The sequence below is a fragment of the Manacus candei genome, unplaced genomic scaffold (genome assembly GCF_025592945.1).
Source record: "Manacus candei isolate 608988 ecotype Guabito, Panama unplaced genomic scaffold, ASM2559294v1 h1tg000088l, whole genome shotgun sequence".
In the NCBI taxonomy this organism is placed as follows: domain Eukaryota; kingdom Metazoa; phylum Chordata; class Aves; order Passeriformes; family Pipridae; genus Manacus; species Manacus candei.
The window spans coordinates 7,793,763-7,816,864 of NW_026138136.1; the positions used below are offsets into that span (position 1 = coordinate 7,793,763).

The 23,102-nt window shown below is 36.8% G+C and overlaps 1 protein-coding gene across 4 annotated transcripts in view; it reads left to right on the top strand.

Annotated features, from left to right (window-relative positions):
• MOCOS (molybdenum cofactor sulfurase) overlaps positions 1-23,102 on the top strand; it is a 211,389-nt gene that overhangs the window by 107,500 nt on the left and 80,787 nt on the right. For all 4 annotated transcript variants that reach the window (XM_051812637.1, XM_051812639.1, XM_051812640.1 and 1 more), the window contains one exon: positions 12,668-12,744. In XM_051812637.1, the coding sequence (XP_051668597.1) occupies positions 12,668-12,744 (77 nt within the window). The remainder of the gene's footprint in view (positions 1-12,667; positions 12,745-23,102) is intronic.

Below are 23,102 nucleotides of genomic sequence, written 5' to 3' on the forward strand. Positions count from 1 at the left end.
TGTGCTGGGACACAGCTCCTCAGGGCAACTTGCAACTTCATTGCAGAAAAAGGCCCAAGTCCAGCAGTAGGATTTACAAGCATACATGTAAATGCACAATGGGGACTCCTGACAGTAGGAAATTCTTAAGACTATCTCTGAGGTGAAAAGAAAATTAATTTAGTGGCTACAAAGCGGGAAAAGAAAAAACACTAAAAAACCCATAACAAACTAGGACAGCAAAGACTTACCTTAAAATACTCTGAACTGTCTGTCTATGGCATCCGAAGTTATTACTTCTTTTTTTTCCCCCAGGATCTTAGGTTTCAATCTTTTGTGTGTATGTACACATGAAAAGAAAGATATCTCTTCAGAAATTGTATCAGAAAGAAAAAAGACTGTTTTTTACCTCATATGGTTAAGCTGCCCCATTAATGTCAATTTTTAATTTTATCCTTTGGATTTCTCATTAGCTTTACAACATGTCTAGATTATTTAATTATTATCTTTCAGCTTGTAGATGACATAAGATTTAAGAGCTTTTGCTGGGCTCTAGCAAGTTGTCTCTACATTTTGCCTGAAGCTGCTTTTGTATAAAATAATCTTCCCATAGTTAACATTCAGGATACTCTGCAGAGCATCTTAAGAAGACTTAAATGCTAAATAACTGTCACATAGCAAGTCTTAGTATTATTGCACTAAATTACATTGCAAGCAGTGTGATAAACAACATCATAATACTTTGACACATTCATCATTAATTATAACTGAAATCTAATCCCAACTGGATTTTTTTCAGTAATTATAACCACTAACGCAAACATTAACATATATGGGGAAAGGAGGGTGGAGAAAAGAAGTCTTCCAAAAGCACAGCTGATATATCAAAATACTGAATGGTCTGACAGTCTTATTAGGTCTTTATATGGAGTTTTCTACATATATTAAGAGATTAAATATCTGGAATACATTTAGAATTCATTATGTGAATAATTGTTTTGAAGGTAAAACTTTTCAGTGACATAATGGATGTGTCATTTTAAAGTGTGTTAACATAATTTTATAAAATCATACAGCTCTCAAGATCACCTTTTACTTTTGTTACAATTAATCAAAATAAAAGTATCTATTTATTCCTCACCACCATCATCAGAGACCCTCCTTACTGGAAGCATATGGAACTAGTCAACACGTCATACTGTCAAGCTGATAGAATATGCATGGAAATTTATAAGGAAAAAAAAAAGCTGTCAATAAGTACATTGCTTTTGCTCATGTCAGTACTTTCTTAATACAACTGATGTTGAGCAAGACAGTGTTGCCTTAATTGCGTGTCAAATGGAACTGATTTGGTCAGGGGAAAATCAAAGCGGTTTTCAGAGGTTCACAAAGTTACAAACTTGTGTATTTATGTTATTTTCATATGCAGTTTCAGAAGATAAGAGCAGTTGCTATTTTGATGTGTTCATTTACTGGATTCTTAGGAAGGGCAAAAACCTTCTGGGTCATGTAATCAACCTATTCTCTGTCAAAGACACCCACACTGTATAAACCCCTCTTTATACTGAGTTTGTGCGCAGAATGAGTGGGACAACTTTGGCACAGGGAAAGGAGGATATGTTGGTTTTGGTTTGTTCCTGATACTTCTGTTGGAAAATGTTTCTATAATCTCATATCTTGCATGGACACAAGACTTCTAATTTGCAGTCTGTATTACCTTGTGGTCAGTTTGGTCATTTATCTGCATTTTGTCCTGTAGCTGTTTTTCCTTCCTAGTCATTGCTCACCTTTTCCATCTCTAGACTTCCAGGCAATTCTACTTAACTTTGGATTACTATACCTAAGTGAACTGAACACTTCTATAAGATGGGCTTTACTTTCCTCTGATCATCATCTACAGTATGCCACAGAAAATCTTATCAGACCTTTTTTAAGTGTTCTTATTTTTCTATCTATAAGTCCTAGCATGATTTCCTGTTTGTCATGCTTATTGACTGGTAAATCTGATGTTTCGGATGACAGTCCTCCAGTTCATGGCAGAAGTTAATGTCAATAATCCCTAAGTGCATAATAGGGTTTATGCATGATGATGTACTTATCATACATTATAGCATATTATACATTTAATCTTGTTTCTGTTTTTAGGGTTTTCAACATTATCTGTTTCTTACTGCACACAGTATACCATCCCAGCTTCGGCACTGATGATATCCAGATTTCACTTCAGCAACCTATTTTATCTTCACATTCCTACCTTTTATGCCAGGATCATTAGTGAAACTACTAAAAGAGATACTTGTCCCAAAAGCAGTGCTTGAGGAATCAAATGGGAAATGTTTTTTTAGCTTAATAGTTCCCCTTTAAGCACAATTGCTTGAAGTGGGTTTCCACAGCAGTTGCAAGAACTTCAGTTTTCACACTTTACACACACTTTCAGCCATGAGTCATCCTGTCTTGTCCTGTGGTTTTCACCAGTCCATGTTAAAACCTGAATAGAAGTACTCAGTTAGTTTTCAGACTTTTCTTTCAGCTCTTTGCTTCTTGAATAATGATCATAATACTTCTTATTTATATTCTTTATTTTTTTATATTTATGTGTTATTATATAGCATTAATATTTTCCTTTGATTTTGTATAAAGAATAGCTTGCTGTTCAGTTTGATTTGTTTTGTTAGGGCTTGGCTCCTGAGAATTCTCATTTTAACCCTGTGCTTTCTATTTTTCCAAAAATAGCTTCCTTCCCTGAGCAACACTTTTTCTGATTTCATAAACAATGCTAAAATCTCTTGTAAGAGGGTCCTTTTAGTGCATGTTATTGCTGGAGGCTTCCTCTAAAAGTTCATTTTCTTGATTTCTTTTATACTTTTGGGATATAAATTCCATATATTTTTGAACCTAGCTTCAAGTAATTTTAGGTCTCCTCTATATGTAAGTATCTGATGATTTCAGTTCAGTTTTCCTGACCAAGTAGCTTCATTAATGTCTCATTTTGCCCCAGTAACATTCAAAACCTCATTTGAGGTTGCTTATCTGTCTCTGCCATGTAAACTTGTAATCCCTCTGACCAGAATTTCTGTCAGTCTTCCATTGTGTATTGTATAAATGTTTGTAATAGCCATTTTTGCAGTAATTATTTTATTTGTAGCAGGTTTTTTGGGGTTTGGTTCTGATATTAAGTAATTATTGAACTCAACCATTTCTGTTATCTTGGTTTTGCTTGAAGAAAATTTAAGGTAACATTCATTTCTGTGAGAGTGACAGAAAAGTATCTGTTGGACACAGAAACATTTTTTTTCCAACATACATACATAGCCTACGGCCTCAGCAACTAGTCCTTCTTGTTTTGAACACCTCACCAAAGACATTCCAATTCAAAACATTTCTGTTTTCTTCACCACTGTCTCTCTTACATTTATGTTTTCTTTAGCACATTTTCCTTTTATGATTGTTTTTCTACCACATACTAATGTGATAGCGTCCTACAGAGGCTCTAATCCCCCCATTTTGTAGCCCACATACTTTGTCTTAGCATATAAACATCTCTGCTTCTTTCACCCACTCGTTATCCTGTTTTCTGTTTGGATGAGAGCTGGGATGATATTATTACATAACAAATGCTTCTATGAATATTAAGCCTTTTATTTCTCTACTGATGTACACTCTTCTAACCCTCTGACATTTCTGACCCTCTGCTGTTTCTTTACCCTGCTGTCTCCTCAGCTACCTGCCTCATGCTCTTTTCTGTCAAAGCTAGGGATTGGAATCATCTCTCTGTTCTCCCTACTTCAAGCATCAGCAACGCTGGGTAACATACCAGAATTTTCCTGAGTTCTTGAAGGAATTGTTAGTTAAGATGATCCTTTCTTCTGGATTCGGATAACTGGAAGACCTCCAGAACTTCCTCGATGCAGGACACCTGTGAAAGCTAAAGCAGGTACCTTTGATTATAACATGACCATAAGATATTCTCAGGGTCTCCATCACTGCATTCCTGTTGAAGAGGAGAGGAAGTTGCATGGAAAGGGTTGTTGGCTTTTTGCAGTATAAGCTGCAAGCTACTTATAAAAGTAAGAAATTAGCAATACTTGCTAATTCAGTATTACTGCTGTGGGTTCAATTTTCTGGAGATTTGATAGCTCCCAATATCCAGTCCATGCATGGAAAATCAGTTAGAGTTGGTCTTTGGAAAGAAAAGTTATTTGCTTCTTCAACTTCCCTCATCACTGAGATGCTACCTGTTGACCTCACAGGGTAGTGTGAAGTCTCAGCAAGCTTCACAACAATGCTGAAAAATGAAAAAAACATTGGAAGAAATTTGCATATTTTAGTCCCAAAGTGGAAAATTAGCTTGATAGGTTTTGCAGTAAACCAGTTAATTACCAAGATGCACCTGGTTTGGTGTAGCAGATCTTTCTATGTTATTTTTTTTTCAAGCATGAGAGTAGGGCAGAAACAGTAGGGTTTTTCCTTTTGAATTTTGAATTAGATTGTTTTGTAGCTGCATCATAAAAATATAGATAGGAACCTTCTCTCTATTTCTTTTTAGTTGGAAAGCTATTAGGATAGGCAGCTATGGAGTAAGATGGAAAAAAAAAATATCTATTTCTTTTTACTTTTTTAACTTCCTGCCTTCCAGGGAAAAAAAAAATAGTTTCTATTAAGAACCTTTACTTCCCCAACTTCTTTTTCTTTTTTTTTTTTGTGGCATCACTATCATAGAATCATAAAATCATTTAGGTTGGAAAAGATTTTTAACATCATTGAGTACAACTATTAATGCAGCACTGCCAAGTACACCACTAAACCATGTCGCTCAGTGCCACACCTACATATCTTTTAAATACCTCCGGGGATGGTGAAAATCCATTCTGTGAAGAAATTTTTCCTAATAGCCAATCTAAGTGTTCTCTGGTGCAACTTGAGTCTTTTTACCCTTGTTCTATTGCTTGTTACTTGGGAGAAGAGACTGACCCCCACCTGGCTACAGCCTCCTTTCAGGTAGTTGTAGAGAGCAAGACTCTCCCTGAACCTGCTTTTCTTCAGGCTAAACAACCCCAGCTCCCTCCCTTTTCTGCTGGGCTGCTTTCCAGCCCTCCCTTATCTTGTAGCACTGCTGGGGTTGTTGTGACCCAAGCACAGGACCTGGAACTTTGCCCTGTTAAATCTCATACAATTGACCTCTACAGATATCTCATTTTCATGAGAACACTTTGAGCCTCTGTCTTACTGACAGTACCAACATTTGAAGTTCTTTAAGTTAATTTTCAGCTTGCCATGAAGGAAGAACACATCTTCCCCACATGGTGGCTCAACACAGAGTGGTTTAACATGACGGGCTTAGTTCACAGCTCCCAATGCGTTCTGCTAATCTTGAGTATACATTTCCTCTGAAAATTACATCTGGAAAGAATTTTTATTGCTAGAGAAAGAAGCTTTCTGGATGATATCAAAGAAGTCTTTTCACACACACAGCCCAGGTGAGGGAATAAAGTGCTCAGAAGGGTTGCTGAATTCACTTTTATCTGCAGTGGAAATAAAGCTTATGCATTGCACTAACCTGTACTTTTAGGCACAGACCTTTCTACAGAATGGAGACCACCCATTGGAAAGCAATCATAGGGATTTTTCTCCATCATCTGAGGATAAGTTACTGCTAACCTTATCCGAGGTCACTGATCTGGGTCTGCCTCACTGGCACACATGATTAGATAGTGGTATTTTTAGGTGCAGATTTTTAAGAATGAATTCATGTTCAAGTGGAGCCTTTTTTGTCTGCCAATTTTTAAATTGTATTTAAATTTAAATCTTTAGCAGGTCATTACAAAGTTATTAATTATCCCCAAATGCACCTGTTTCAGGATAAAAGATTACATCTCAATCTTCATGAGGAAATAAATCTGTTTATACTGAACATGGACAAATAAATACAGCTGGTCAGTCTTGCCTATAAAAATTTACTTTCAGAATGTCTTTCATCTTCTGCCTCCTAAGGAGAAAAATCAAAGAAAGGGTTTTGATTTTTTGTGAATGATTCACTACTCATAACTGACCAATGAACAGTTTATGCAAATACACTTTGCAAATTGCTCACTTTAACCATTACTTGAGGTTATATCTGGATATTGCCTTCCCATGAGAAGCAGAGGTGTGAACATTTGGATTATTGATCTATAATCGTGGGAGTATAATCCATATCAAATGTTAAATACTCAGACAGATACAGAAATCATTTGCAATACACTTGCTCACACTGAATTGCACCTTAATGGAGTTCTTGTTGACATTAATAAGTTACAAGTTAAGATGAATGAGTATAAATTTCAAGCTAACTAGCTGATAGTTGAACATATTATTCTTTGAGACCAGTTAACCAGCAGGCCTCATGTTCCTAAAGACCTAAAATTAATATACCTCAAGGAAATATCCCTTTGCAGGATGGAATTTAAAAGAGAAAGACTGTTATGTTTCTCCCCCACTGCCATAGCAATGCAATGAAAACATATTGGGCTGTTTTGTGAATTTGGAAGGGAACCTCTGGCCAGTGACATGCGAGGCATTGGTTATTTTGTGACCAATGGCTTCTGGTGAGGAAAAAAAAAAAGTAATGTTCTTATTATTTTACTTTGGGGGGTCCTTGTAGGGTTAGGTAGGGTGTGTATGTTATCCCTGAGATATAACTCATTCATTGTTTTGTGATTTAAATATTTATGGCAAATCTCTTGTATAAATACTTTTTTAGATATATTGTAAACTATTAATTGTAAAAATTATATTAGTAGAAGAAATTGAACTGTATTTAAAAATTGCATATAGCTGAAAGTTATTGTGATACATATCATAAGAAGTGTGATTTTTATCAAAAGGAAGAGTCCTGTGGAGCTGATAATCTGCAAAATCAGAATGTGTCATTCCTACCAATTTGAGTAACAGACTCAAGGATTGCTAATCTTTTTAGTGCAAAAGGGGAAGATTATTAGAGATATACATAGTGAGCAAAGTTATCAGCTAGAAGTTCATCAAATTGTATATAACGGAAAGATGCACAGGGACACTGGAGAAATAAATATGGATTGACTTACCAATTCAATTTTCTCCTCCACAAGGGGCAGTTTTTAGGGCTCTGGATCTCCTTTCATTCTATGAGAAACAATCATTGCTCATGATCATATAATATAACACTAACAGAGGTAAAAAGGAGTTGCTGACATGGTGAGAGTAGGTGTCTTATTCAGAGTTCTGTAACTTATTACTGCCCTCCTACCTACTAAATTCTTGGCTAACTTTAGCATGATTCTGTGCAGGCAATTGCACAAAAGTTAGATTATTATGAAAGGATAGTTTAATGTTAGCATATATGTCTGTTACAACAAGCTATCTCCTAATTTTATTTACTTGCTTCAGTGTCATCCACTGTGTGAAACAAAGATATTTAGTCAAAATGATGTGTTTATCTGAGGTTAGTGGTCTGTGGATCATATACTGTTCCAAAGAATTTACTAGTGGAGGATCAAAAAGCCCACAAGAAAATGCTTAATCTTGAGAGATGCTCTCTTAAAGTTCAGCTGTTGGTGTTAATGTGACCAGGGTTTCACCCAGTTAAGAAAGTGACCAATATGGACAACCAGCAAATTGTTAAAATTGAAGAGTATCATCTGTGGGAGACAAAATCGGACAAGGGGATCATGTCCTTTGGAGAGACATAAACACCCTGGAAAGGTACCTGAGGACTTTGTCTCAGGAAGAGCTGATGGAAGTTCTAAAGAGCAAAACAGGGCCCTAAAGGTTTTGTAGCCTAGTAATGATATGTTTTAAGTTAAAGAAAAGCAGAACAAATATAGCTCCTTTTGCAAATATTATTTTTTGATGTTAGAAAGCAGTGAGACCAATTAAAATATGTTCCCCTGCTAATATCAGAGATGGCAATTACCAACTTAAGAACATGAATATGACTGAAAACAGTCTTTTCCTACAATCATAAGCTTGACTCTGTATACCCTAGGTGCTAGTGTCATTCCATAAAATTTCACTTTAGAATAAACAAGCAAATGTATAAAATGTAAAAATTGAATTTGCCAAGATAGTTGTTTCATGTGGCAGTGATATGAAATATCTCTATGAGCTGAAAAATAGTATCTGAATGAACTACTTTTAAATGAATCCCAAGAATCTCTCTGTATTGTTGTACTTTTTAATTAGATGAAAATAAATGAATTGAAAAGATGAAAGGAACTCATGTAATATCTCACTTCAAAGGACAGCTCCACTCTTGAGAAGTGTTAAAAAAAAAAAGAGAAAAAAGAAAAGAAAAGCAGCTTATTCAAGAAATGTGCATCCTCTATGGATTTGGTTTTTCTTTTACCTGCTTTAGAAACTCAGGAATGACTTCTGTTCATTTGACCTAAATGGAGTCATTACCCAGGTGTAAAGGAGAGTGGCAGCAGGCTGACAGTGATGTTCTCCCCCACCTTCCTTCATTGCAGTTGCATTGACTCAGCAATGCTCAAAAATGAGCAGTATTATTTTTGACCTTGTGATGGGATTTTTATCAAAGTTTCAGTGCTCTGGGCTGTGTTATGGATGCAAATTGCAGATGTGCAAAAGTTCTTTAGCTACCTCCCAAGATGAGAACTAGAACACCAACCCCCTCAAGTGTATATATATCAGTGCATGCAACCTGGGGAACCAACAGGAGGAACTGGAACTCCATGCCCAATCAGAAAGTTATGATATCATAGGAATAACTTAAACATAGTGGGACAATTGGCATACATGGAGCATTGTGATAGATGGTTATAGGCTCTTTTAGAAAGACAGGCAGGAAAGAAGAGGAGGAAGAGCCACAGTCACACTCGAAGTTAAAGAGAACCTTGAATACTATAGAAGTCAATGACAGAGATTATGGAAGCTCTATCTAATGAGTGGTTCAAGAGGAAAGGTGTCATCTCCAAGGAAGATCTTACAGTAGGCATCTGCTACTGACCTCCAAACCAGGGCGGTAAAGCCAATGCAGCAGTATCAGTGTAACTTAAACAAGCTTCAAATCAATAGAATGGGTGACTTCAACCACCCAAACAATTATTGGAAGAACAATACAGCAGCTCACATATCATCTGTCAGGTTTCTGGAATGTGCAAAGGACTGCTTTCTCATATGTATGTTAGATGTGTCAGCCAGGAATGAGGCTGAATTTGCTACACACAAACCAAGAAAATGTACTTTGCAATATCTCAGTTAGTGACAGCCTTGGCTGCAGTGATCACAATACTGTGGAGTTTGGGATCCTGCTGAGCATGCTGTAGGTGAATAGTAAGACAAAAGTTTTAGATTTTAAAAGGGAAAACTTATCACCATATTCCAGTATTTAAAGGGTGTCTACAAAGGTGGAGACTCCCCTTTTACAAGGATTCACATGGAAAAGAAAAGGAGTAATGGGTACAAGTTAATCCTGGGGAGATTCTGATTGGACACAAGAGGAACATTTTTCACAATGAAAGTAATCAGCCATTGGAATAATCTCCCCAGGGAAGTGGTAGATTACCCAACACTGCACGCTTTAAAGATTCAGATGGGCAAGGTGTTGGGCCATCTTGTCTAGACTGTGCTTTTGCCAAGAAAAGTTGGACCCGATGATTCTTGAGGTTCCCTCCAACCTGGTATTCTGTGATTCTGTGCACAGTGGCTCTGTGTCTAGATTTACTTTAACTGGACAAATGAATTGAAAAAACAAAACAAAACAAAACAAAAAAACCTCAAAAAACCCCACCCAAACAGCTGAATCACTCGTCTGCCTGCTAAACAATTCAACCTTCTCATAATCCAGCAGCAGGTGCTCTCACCCAAAAACCTAAAAGCCATGCCTTGTATACTTTCCATATATAGAATAGCTTATGTTATGCAAGGTATTTCACCACTTCAGCATTGGTTGATTGGTCTTGAGGGTCTTTCTGGTTTCCTGACTTAAGTCAGCGCTGTCCAACACCAGGGTAATATTTTTGCCTTGCACCAATTTTAGCTTTAAGTCCTCTCTTTAAACATAAGTTGTTTTTATAGACCCTAGGCACTTTATTTCCAATCACATCTGTCCAGGTCAAGGTTTTCATCATCATATTTCCATGTAAAGGTTACCTGGCTAAGAAGAGGATGAATTGAATCTACCCAAGGTGTCACCATTTCCTTTCACAGAATCATAGTACCATAGAATCAGCTGGGTTGGAAAGGACCTCCGAGATCATCAAGTCCAACCCATGTTTCAGTTGTCCTGAAGTGTGGGCTGATGACTTTAGAAAATAGCATTTCTATGCGGAAGTTTAACAGAGAAGTGTCACAACAAGCAGTTGAACAAGAATTCAAGGAAAGACTAGCCTGTCACCATCCCTAGGAAGATCCTAAAGGCAGGACTGGTCTCTGTAAAGCAAGAGTTTTCTTTCATGACTCAAAAATTTTTCCTTCTAAAAGCAGAAGTCTTGTGTGACCTGGAAAAGGAGAGCAGCTCATCAGCTTCATAACTCCTTGATAGATTTTAGGCAGGCTGCTCTGGTTTTTGTTATGCCATGAGTTGTTTAACCAGTTTGTCAGATAGCAATTTGATGTGAAATACTATTAGCGTTTCACAAACACAATCAGCTAAGCAATTGAGCTCATCCCAGACGTGATTAAATGAGATCAATTATAATAAGATCTAGATAAGAGAGGTAAGCTTCTTGTTTCTTGGGTTGGTATTTGCAGTATTAGCTTTTGTAAGTATCCTTTATACATCATCAGCTGTAAAACCTTGATTACTACAGGAAATGGCTTCTAGACCAGCATGCAAATGAACATCATCCTAGACTGATTATTCTAACACTGAAACTGCCATTGAGTGAGGAAACAGTTTATTTGAAGCATCAATTGCACGAAATAGAAAAGTAGTCATTGAAGCCAATGTTTTGCAATGCAAGAAGCATTTCTGCTCCCAATCTTAAATACGGTTAAATATTCTGACAGACAGCTCTTTGTGTCTCAAGAAGGGAATAGCTGCCCTTAGCATCATGTTTTGCCATGGCACTATTGCTATAACACTTAAGGCTTAATTTGCTAAATATCATAATTTATAGATGATTCCTGAAAATTTTGACATGAAGTTGCTCATCAGCAATATGTGAGAGTCAAGTGCACTGGAAATATTATATATTATATATATATAATATACATATTATAGGAATAATAAATATTCATACTTTGTTTATCAGAAGTGGAAAACTGGCAATGTATGAATAGAAGGGGCCATATGAACAAACAAAATACAAGAGAGGAATGTATATATCACTTGGTTTATAATTATTTGCCATGTCTATCTGTCTTCTTTCATCACAGCTGAACATATTATCATATATACGCAATACTCTTGCTTTTTTTTTTTGTGTGAACTTTTACCAAATATTTTGGAAGCTTTATATGTCCTTTATCTGATGATGTCACTTGCAGTATTTAAATTATTTGATAACTATAGAAAAATAAAATAGAAATAAGAAAACTTACAGTAGAAGTGAGAAGTGAGAGCTGTTATGCTATTCTATTGAAGTTTATTTTGGTAAAGAAAAAGCATTTGAATTCTGACATTTTTAACCTTTGACCCTTTTCACAATACATAATTAATTGTGGTGCCAAAAGCTTTTAACATGCATTATGAAAAAATTATACATGCAGAAAAAAAAAATTAATCCCCTGTTTTCTGGTAAAAAATGTGTATGTAAAGTGTTTTACTCAAAAGTGTGAGACTTTGTTTTGTTCTATCTCGTCCAGTCATTCTTCAATGTGGATATCATCAGACCTTTCTGAAAAAGTTATAAGGAGCACCAGCTCCCTGTGAGGTCTCATCCTCGTGGTCAGAGTTTAATTTTAAACTTGAACCATGAGATTTGGAGTTGTTGGTGGTGGGCTCATTTGCTGCTCATTAACTGTTACAATTTTGGAGACAGCTTCTTCATTCTTAGGGACTTACTGTGATCCCAGGTTCAGTCTTACATGGTACAGCTCTGTACAGTTCCAGCCTCATCAGTTGTCTTCATTATTCTATGTTCCTCTTTGTGGTGAAGCAAGATGAATAATCACTCCTTAAAACTTCTTGTGGACTGCGGTACACACAAAGCCTAAATGGAACATATTTTGATGCTTGATATGGTGTTCCTTCTGACCCCTTGAATGCACCACTTCCTGAGTACAATCTCACCTTGTAGCTGCACCTTCTTCTCTTGAACTGTGGGAATGGCTGCAATAGTTCATAAAATCTGACAGTTTTGTTTCCATTTGGTGTTTCCTTTAAAAGATAATGATAGGGATTGCACTTTTCCCCCAGTTCTTTTATAGTGCTCTTGTTACAGGTCAGTTAAAAATTAATTTCCAGGAGGAGCACACAGAAGACATAACTGTTAAGCATTACTTTAAAATTAAAAACCCACAAGTAGCCCATTCAGGGGAAAATTATAACTTTCTATGCACAAGCAACTGTTCATATGAACCTCTATAGCTTTGAAGAACATATTTTTGATTCACAGGACACTACAAGACTGGAAGATGAATCCCTAAGAGAAGAGTTCCCCCTCTGCAAGTTAGAGTCACTGAATACAAAATAGTAACTCTTACAATAGACTTAAAGTCTCTACCATAGCTCTGTGTTTTGTTTACTCTGCTCATTTATTCCATTCTTTAGGTTTGAAGATGGCACAGTCTCTTTTCTTGATATCATTGCTCTGAAACATGGATTCGATGTTCTGGAAAAACTCACAGGTCAGTTAATATAACTCTAATACTGAAAACTAAAGTTCCAGATCTATAGACAGGGCACAAGTCTGATCTGTTTCTTATGGCTGTAGCTTAATTTTCATTTCTAGTGTTACTATCCACGTTCATCATTGTGAAGAAGAGACTTCAGTGTAACTGAATTACTCCTCATATTGGATTACTCCAGCCTGGTTTGGGAAAAAAAAAAAAGGTATCCAGACTGGTTTGGATGTGCAAGACTTGAGTACATCGAGCACTTCTAGTCTGCCTCACACTCACAAAGATGCAATAGGAAAGTGATAGTAGAAAGTAGTGTGTGGCTGAAAGCCACTGAGTGGCTTGCACTTTTTGATATCTTTGAAGCCCTTAACAAGTAGTTAACACTAAAGTCCCAAATAAAACTTTAAGCTGATCTTCAGGCCAGAACCTGTATGTGAAGAGTGACAGTCATGTGCCTTGTTTACTGCAGGATAGCCTGCTGCTTGTCTGACTCAGCACCCCAAGTGCACAGTCTCTCTGTGTTTGCTGCCATGGGTCAGTGATTCTCCTGAAAAGGGTAGGAGGTGGCACCTGGCCAGGCAAGCTTGCACCATGGCATGTTACCACATGTGATATGTGCCGGCGTGTTCCTGAATGGGTTTCATGCTCATGTATGTGCACACTTAATGTGTAAAGTCTGAACCTCCCATTTTCAGTGCACTCTTTGATTTCCTATATAAAGGCATAAAGTGCATTGTGATGTAAAAGAGGCGTGAGTCCAGAGAGACACTGCCTATGTACTTTTCCAGTTAGTATAATTTTAACTAATACCTGTGATTTATTTTCATGATTCATATGAAGGATTCTAGTTTCTTCTTCCTCACAGTGCAAGACTTCTGTGAGGAGTATTATGTTAGATTCTTCAGGTCTTATTCATGTGGAAATCAATAGCAGTTTTCATCCACTTCAATAGGAGACCCGACAAGTAAGGATGTTGGTCTACATGGAGACTAGGGATCAGAAACCAGCCTTTAGTACATGTTCTTGTGTTATAGAATGCTGCTGAAAAATGAGCAATTTTAAACAAGCGTGTTCCTTTGTGAAGAGGGCTTTGGTTTAATGTATAGGAGCGTTGCCTGCCATAAATGTGAGAGTTGATGATATCATCTCCTCTATTACATTTCTCATCCATCTAAACCTCCTATTGGTACCTATTTCAGCTAAACAATTGAAAAATCTCCTAATACTAGGTTGAGGGGAACACTTAGCACTGAACCGGAATAAAGTGGATATCAGTGGAGGACAGGGTAGAAGACAGACATGAATAAATAGTATGTTGAGACCTTTCAGTTGCCAAAAGTGTGAATTTGGCTTCAAATTTTCATACTTAGAATCCTTTCATAAAACATTGAAAAAAATATTTTCCCCCATGAACATCATTGAGAACATAGGCTTTTGCAGGTTATTTAATTTCTGTCAAAAGCCCACTGTTCCCTTTGAACAGAGACTATGAGCATTTCTGTGTATACAACAGAGCTGTTGCATGCTGTAGAAGCAATTCATAATTCAGAAGGGCTGCAGATTTGTTTTAGACCTCTTTACAAATACTTCTTCCACTTCAACTGTCAGAGTTTTCAGTGGCAAAATGCACTGTCAAATGTGAATCACTTCTGAATCTCACTTTGCTGTAGCTGCTGGAGTACTTGATTTACACTCCTTGAACACAATGATTCTCATCTGTGTTGGAAATAACCTGGAGTAGAAACAAGCAAAATAAATTAATTTTATTGTTAATTTAAAATTGTTAATTTAAAATAATAATAAATTAATTTTATTATTAATTCTATCCTAATGTGTCATAAAAACACTTGTGAAGTTCTTTTGGGGTGTGCTGTACCTGGATTATACCAGTGTAATTACTGAAGATGGGGAGGGAGATCACTAATGGAAAGTAACTCAGAGTTTCGATGTTAGGCAGTGTTGTGAAACATACAGATCTGTTGAGTCCAATACCATCTGACTTAATCTCAGACCTGTATCAACTTTCATTTAACAATAAGACATATTTCATGCCAGAGTTGCATCATGATGTGTGTGTATTTAAACAATTTCAGAGGTCTTGTATCTATATGATTTTTAAACTTAACCTCAGCTGGTATGTAATTTTATGAGTAAATTTTCATCTGTTTTAAAAAAGAAACTAAAGCACATAATTTTCATTAAATTGTTGTAAGGTGTACTATAATTATAATTATAATGTCTGTTCAGGAAACATTAATTCTCTTTAGAAGGAAATATGCATTGGGAAAAATTTTAAAATGCAGACTAAGTCTCCTAAGGACGATGAATTGAAAGGTGTCTTTAAATTCACCAGATGCTTGACTACTTGTTGGAGAGTAAAGGTTATGTTGGCTTTCATAAAGGCAATTTTACCACATAAAGCAAAATACAGTGCAGAATGTTAAAGGCTGAAGCTAACTTGTTTTTTTAACTTGATCTTTGGAACTGTTCTTGCGTTTTGCTGTGTAATAATTTTTACTGTCCTCTGGTACATCAAAGACGGGTTGCACCCAGTGATAGGATGTTTAGCAGTCTGCATTTGGTGGTACTGCACAGATTTTCTTGTGCGTTGTGTTTTAACACCTAGGGTTATGCAAGTCATCCAGATTAGGGACCAGAAAAAAAGTTTTCCTAAATCAGATTGGCAGAGATTACTGGGATTTCTTGTGTGTGGAGTTTGTGACTTCATCTTACCATTGTCTGGGTATGTCACCTAAATCTGGACCATGGGTGTGAGGCTTGTGTACTTTACTGCTTATATCCTCAGTGCTGCTTTCATTCATAATTTTAATGGATTTGGGGATTTTCTTTTAAAAATCATGAGATTAAAGATGACATTAATACATGTGTTCTGGCATGTGATATACAGGTTGTTCAAAATAGATGCTTCATTTTGGCTGCTGTTTAAGAAATGCTTCATTTTGGAGGAAAAACCTTCCCTTGCTTTAAGAGAGAGAAGGAATCATTGGTGAAATTTTTACCTTCTCTATGTCAGCCATTTGTGACAAGATGCACTAGAGCATAAAACAAACCTGGGCAATACTAATTGTACTAATATCGTCACCTCACTGCCTATAATTAACACCTTCTCTAACTGTATTTGAGATTATGTGTTGGGGGGGCATTCTAAGAAAAATGGTTGATGAGTTTACAGTTGCAAGAAAATGCTTCATCTACATTCTTAATAGGTAAATACAAATACACTAAGGAGAAGGCATTTTAATTTCTGGCATCAGAAAGAAAAGTTTGACTTCTAAATGTGAAGGGAGTGCATAAGAGCTTCAAATCCAAAGGATTCCCGGATAATGACACTACTGGTATGTCGAAAGACAAAATTCTCCTTTCATCGATAGTGAGATGAACTGTCACTGGTGTTAACTTTCTGTGCCAAGATGAACTTGGTTTAGAGAACAAACAAGGATGTTATTTACTTACAGCTTAACAGCTCCTGCTGCTAGCATGTTATGTCAATCCAGGTTTTCCTAGCTTTCTTTTGTGACTTGACTAATGCAAACTAGGCATCATTTGTACCCTTGAAAGCAGAGCAGAACAGCTAAAACATGATTTGAGAAGCTTTGTGAGTTGCCAGAAGAAATCCTGCCAAGGCTGCCTTTAAAGATTTTAAGCTGTATACAAGGTTTCTTTCTGAAAATTGCTTTTATGTTTTGGGTTTTTTAATAGTCACTTGCTAATATTGACATGGATTGCATTCACAAACTCCCTAATCTGTGAAGAGGCCAAAATCTGTGAAAGAAAGAAAAAGGTCACTCCTCAGACCTGTAGAGATAACCCAGTGTTATTACATGGGAGATTTTCAACAGGGTCCTTTCAATGCTTGGGAGATTTTGGAAAGAGGAAGCTGGAGCAGCTAATAACTGAGGGATCTGTGCAGGTGCTCTTGCACTGGCTGTGGTTTGCTGAGGCAAGAAATAGCAGGGAGCATCGGTGTCCAACACTGACAAGATTTTTACTTGATCAATGGTAACTAGGTTCTTGAGTTCTGCAGCTACTGAGGTCTCACTTTGCAGAGCTGTGTATATTGCAAGTCCTAAATATTAAAGACTACAAGGAGAAACTTGAAATAATTTTGTTTTGGGGGGCCTTATATGTTTTCATATGAAAGGTTGCTGGAGTCACTGATCTCATTTTTATCACCAAGGAAGACTTAACCCTATCCTGTTGGCAGTAGAAGAGTCTCATGTGTGCCAGTTAGTATGTCCTGCGTTTGCCTTTCCTCTTTCATCCTTTTTTATGTGTCTAATCTATACATCTATATGTGTCTAGTTTCATCCCTAGATGAAGGAGACATTAGATACAAGTACTGTGTATACTACTAATCACAGTTTCATATTGTAGATCAGGTATTACTTCTGAAGTTATTGAAACCTATGATAATTAAGATCACTGCATGTGGTTGCTTTTACGAATGATCTATACACCTTCATGCAACTGTTGGTTAAATCACTACAGAAAAAAAAACCAGAACAACACACAAGACCAACCAGATATGGGGAAGAAATAGAAAGAGAAGTATTTGCACAGGAAATAAGACAGCTGTGGAACATGGTAGTATCCTCAGCTGTACTGTGTTGTGGGTCATTGTGTTGACTTAATAAAGCTGGCAGAAATGCCAGAGACAGTGAATTTATAAGAACTATTGTTCTGTACCATGAGGAGTGGCAAAATTCACTCCTACACTGGTTGTTCCCAAATACAGGTTTTAACACAGAAGTACAGCCATTAATTGCACATTCTTGTCTGTTTTCTGCCTCTGCTGATCCTTTTTTCCCCAGCCCTGATTGGTAACATAAGAATATGGACATCCCCATTGAGCTGGGGTAGCTATGACTCAGAGTTGTTAATGAGCTGGCAAGAGTAGAGTTGTCCATATGTTAGTTGTTCAGTTTCTTCAAGATAGTTTGTGGTGATCTAACAAGAATGATAAATCCTGAGCCTGCTCTCTCCCTGTCTCCTGAAATCAGGAGAGGTATACGGTAGTATACAACCAGGAAAGCAAGAGGAGAGAACATTTAATAAACTGCAGTGATTAATCTTTTTTCATATCTAATTCATTTATTTAGTTCCAAATAAACTAATTGTGTTCCTAAGCAAAGATATGGACTTTTTTTTTACAGCAAATGACTAAGCAACTAGTATATGTTTTTTATTACACTGTTTATGAATCCTAGCTTAAATCGTGGAACCTTCTTCCAGTTCAGATCAGCCATTGAACAAGGTTTCACTAATGTGAACAGCAATTGTATGGTCTAAATTTCTTGCAAGTGTGTGTTGCTTTTTTTCTGCATAGTGGATTATATAAGGCAGGTGTTTTTCCTGCCTTACATAAGACGGTTGCTGTAAAACTAAATCATGACCTACTGATCAGAACCTCTACAGAATTACAGAATTACTCCACAGAGTAATTACCCACACTTGTTCACTTTCAGGTTTGCAACATGAGATTCTGTTTCACTATGCGGACCTCACCTGTGTGCACACTCTTCTGACTGATGGGGCCACGAAAAGAAAGCTAACATGATGGCCTGAGAGCTAGATGACGAATTGGCAGACTTGAGTTCCTTTCCTTGGCCACAAAATTTACTTGACATTTATTAAATCGCATAGATACTAATCTATTAGATACTAATTAGGGGAACAGGGAGTTAGGTGACTGAATATATTTTCAGATCTGCATTTAATCTCTGGGTGGGATTTACCTTATGTTGATGTCAACACCTATGTCTGAGGTACTATTTAGATTCCCGTTGAAATCAGTGGAAGAGACAGTAACTTCACCAGCTTGATCTCTCTGAATTTTTTGAAATTTAGTATGAGAGGAGTTACAGCCAGCAATTGCAGCTCTTCTCATTGTCTATCAAAGGAGCTTAGATGATTAGCTTAGTGTGGTATAGGGCATTTCTTTACTTTTACATAACCTTCCTGCTAATGATCCCTTTGGGATTAGAGAGCCGAGCTGTCAGATTAGTTAAGGTAGAAATAGTGATTTGGGATTCTTTGCTTCCCTTAGATCTGCAGCTTGGTTTGAGCAGGGCAGGTTCTACATTTCCTGTGGCTGAAATACACCGGTCAAACAGAACAGGGAATGTGCTGGAAGAACTCCGAGGAGCGTGAAGTGAGTTTTTCTGTTTGTGAAACCCATATCTGTCCATTATTCTAGGAGTGATTTCTGATTCCCAACACACATTTCATGCTTCAAATCCAAGTTTATTCAGATAGATGTTGCTTTCTCTGACAGGGAAAGGCTCACAGTCTGACAGCAAACTATCTCACAAAGGCAAAAAAGAAATTCTGTCTCCAGGGTGAGAATGTCCCTGTTATGGTAACATAGTCAAACAGATGTCTTATATAAAGAGTGTGTATGTACAAATTATTTCAGAAGTCTGTGATGATTTTAATTTTCAAATGACTGGTTACAGCAGATTAGGAAGAAAGAAAGCTCAATTGGTTCTTTTGCACCAAAAAAACCCATTGTTGGGACTGTTGTTACTTTATTCAAACGCCTGCTCAACTGAGCACACATTTACTAATGGTTGTAGACAAAATTAAAACAATTACATGGTCAGTATTACAAAATGAGCAAGTAGGTGAGGCAGTCTTGTGCAACTGCCTGGAAGTACAGCCAAGCACATACAATGTGTTTGGAAGGCAAGTTTGAATTAATGGATGGGGACTACCTTTTTTACTGTAGATACAGGATCTGTTCCCAGTTCTGCCTAAGGAAGCATGGTGAAATCTGTCACTTTCACTTTCAATAAATAAAATGTGAGAAATTGTTGTACCCTCCTTTGAGAGAGAATAGCTGGAAGACCAAGTCTTCGATAAAGGCCACAGGAATATTAGCAGCAGTCAAGACTAATGAATCTCAGATCCACTTGTTCCTACAGCGATCCAGCATTGCCCACACATGGTCAAAGGATATTTTGGAGAAGAAATACTTTCTGTCTATAATACCTTTCTCCCAAAATCATTTTCTGTGTCAGATATAGTTAGGATGTGAAGGAATCATCATTTTCACTACAAAGTTGTCATTTTCATTGCTAAGAGATAAAGACCTGTGAGATAATATTTTTCAAAGGAGAACAGAAGTGAGGGCTTTTAGACTTGGGTGCAGACCTTCCAAAGAATTTTTGATGCCTAAATTGATTGATGAGGTTAGGGACCTTGTTATTCTTAAAATACCCATTTAAAATGGGAAAGAAATAAAAATCCTGTTCGGCTGTATTCTTAAAAACCTGTATAAGAAGTATTCAAGAATTGCCTCTAGATAGTTCCAGCGAAAACCAGAACTGAAGGGGAAATGGCAAATAAAATTAGACATAAATTAATTCCATTACATGTTAAACAGTGCGATGTATTGCTAATTATTTTTTGCCACATCTTGATATACTAACAAGGAAATAAAATCTTACCTTGTGGATACTAGTTTTCTTAACTGATAAGTGAACAGTTTTCTTATTAATATGTGTCTGGAAAATGAGCCTTGACAGGGTGGTGAGATCAATTTAGTTTCATTAAAGGTTAGAGCACCCTGAGATTACAGAAAGGGTCAGCATTTTGCTATTTGTGGAGAAGGTCTGACTGGCATTAGGGGTGCACACTTCAGCAGCCATCCCTCAGCAGATCTCAGGGTCCCATTCTAGTGTGTGCTGGCTACCATGGCAAGGATTACCTTATTACATTTTTAATTTCCTAGCTAACTGGATCCAGCTGTTTCAGCCCTTCATGCAACATAGAGATTTTATGCTAAATCCAAAGGGGCTAAATTAAAGCAAAATGAAATTTGCATATTGTGTAAAACTCTACTTGTTTGGCAGATCCAGATTATATGGTGCTAATCACAAACACTAGATAGAGTAAATCCTCTTGAAGTCACCCTGGGGTTAAGTCAAATGCTTTACACTCTTTGACACATACCCATGAAATATGTAATCAAGTCTGTTTGACGTCCTCTCCTAATTACGTGTGTGTATTTTAAGCAGATGCTTTTCCAGCTGATCTGTGCCTTTTGAAATCTTTTTTTCGTTATTAATCAGAAAATCATGCTGTATGTTAACGGCAAGTGCCAATTATGAGAAACTAATATTACTTTCTTTGCTTAGAAGCTGTGTTTTTGCAAATAAGACCATTTCCAAATAACATATAGATGTAAAGAAAATATAAGAATGTCTGAATGTTATCCATCAGGGGCATAATTATTGTACCATGTACTGCAATATTTCAGCCTAAAATGAAAATTTATTTTTCCACATAATGATATTTTAGTTTGAGGCAAAATACTTAGTAAAGAAATTCTCTGTTGGAAGTAGGAATGGACTGCTTGTTTTCACAAAAATTAGAATTTCAATGATAAAAATATTTTTCCCCAAGACTCCATATTCATAACTTCTGCCAAGAATATTAATACATAAGTTTAGCCTTTATTGAATTCTTCTTACTCGGTGAGATAATATCAGGAGACAAAATTAATATTTAATTAAGTTGGGACTCACTAAGTTTTAAGTAAATGCCATTTACACTGTGACTATGTAAGAATAGTCTTCAGAAAGTGCTAGTGACCTAGTTGGTTCTACCCCTACTCTTCAGCTGAAGGATGCAAACTACCACTCGCATTTCACTGAGTATTTTCCCTTCATTGTGTTTAGCAGAGACATCTACTGGCAGATTGTTAACTGACATTCTCCTCTTCAGGTCCTACATTGTCATTTCTTACATCTCCAAAGGAGAGACTTAGTAACATAGAAATTATTACTTTGAAGCTTTTAGACGTGCTGCGGCATTAAATCTATTATTTATGGGAAGAAGCATTAAGCATTATATCAACAGATACAAAATCAATAAAGGCAAAATAAAATTTTCCTATTTTCTCGGTAAGGTTACTTCCTGTTGAATGGCTAGGCTACTTTCTGCAAGATTGTGCATATCAGAGAAGAAGAGGATAAAGAAGTTTGTAATCCATTATAGATGAACAGAACTAATTGCAAATCATGTGACAATCATCGTTAGTCTCCATTGATTTTGATTCGGTCAATATAGAATGGAAAGAAAGAAATTACACGATACAACCGGATGAGCTATTCTGCCTAGAGGGGCTGGTTTCATGTGTAATGCTTGCTCCACACTCACAGTATATTTTTTCAGTAAACATCTACCTCAGCTGTCACCTTTTCCCAGTTGTTGATGGCTCTCAATAGAGCCATTCTAGATGGGGTTTCAACTCTTGTGCGCTGGCTGCTCTAGTTGCAGTTTAAACACTTAAGAGGCCGTCAGGGTGCAATGAGGCTCACGCAGACAGAGATACCAGCAAATTCTCCTTGGGCTTAGACCCTGAAGGAGCCCCTGGGAGTCCACCTGGCAGCCCTGCTTCTCCTCTCCAGTCCAGCCTCGCTCCCCTCCCAGGAGACACACACATAGCTTGGGGTGAGCATGGCCTTGCAGAGGTGCAAAAGCAGAACTGAAAGAACACAGGTGATTGATTACCTGCCTCCAACAAGAGGTCATTAAATATTTCAAAATCAGCCTTTACATTTTCAGGTAGCCCATGGGTTCAAGACGCTGTTCCATCCAGTTGGAGTGGGAACATTTTCCCACAATCGCTACTGGTAAAATGTATTTTAAAAAGTACCTGTCTTCTAATGTTTGTTTTGCACAGGGCAGTTAATTTTAAAAGGGATGAGTCCCTCTTATAAGAGGCCTGCTATAACAGTGAAATTTTTCAGGTTAGCTTTACTCAAGTAAAATGTTTCTATTATCTGAAGTAAAATTTCACTGCACCTACTTTGTATGTTTGTGTTCTACATTACTTAAAGCATTTATTTTATTTACTCTAAGTTCATATGTATTTGTAATGACCATTTCAGGTCTGTTATGCTTTCAGGACTCTGTGTGCACCTCAGCCTAATTACAGATTTGAGATCCACACATCTGTTACCCATATCACATCTCCTATTCCCTCATTTTCATACACATCCTAGTTTCTATGAAAGGAAGACTTTACTGGACAAAGGATCTAAGCTGCTTTAATTGCAAATGTTGCAATTCTATAATAGCTGGAAAAATGATTTTGTTTTTCCTCTGCTCTTCCTTTCTCTTCTCCGTTTTTCTCCTTTTTTTTTTAATTTTAAAGAGATTACATGTATTTTGTTAAACATCTTAAAAATTGTACTCTACCATACTGTGTTTAATATGAACATTTGATTTAACTCTGTTGTTTCTTATGGTCTTTCAGCATGAGCCTGTCATCTCATGTTCTGTCTAAAATTTCTGTTTTATTACTGTTTTGACCAAGAATTACTACTTTTTGTATT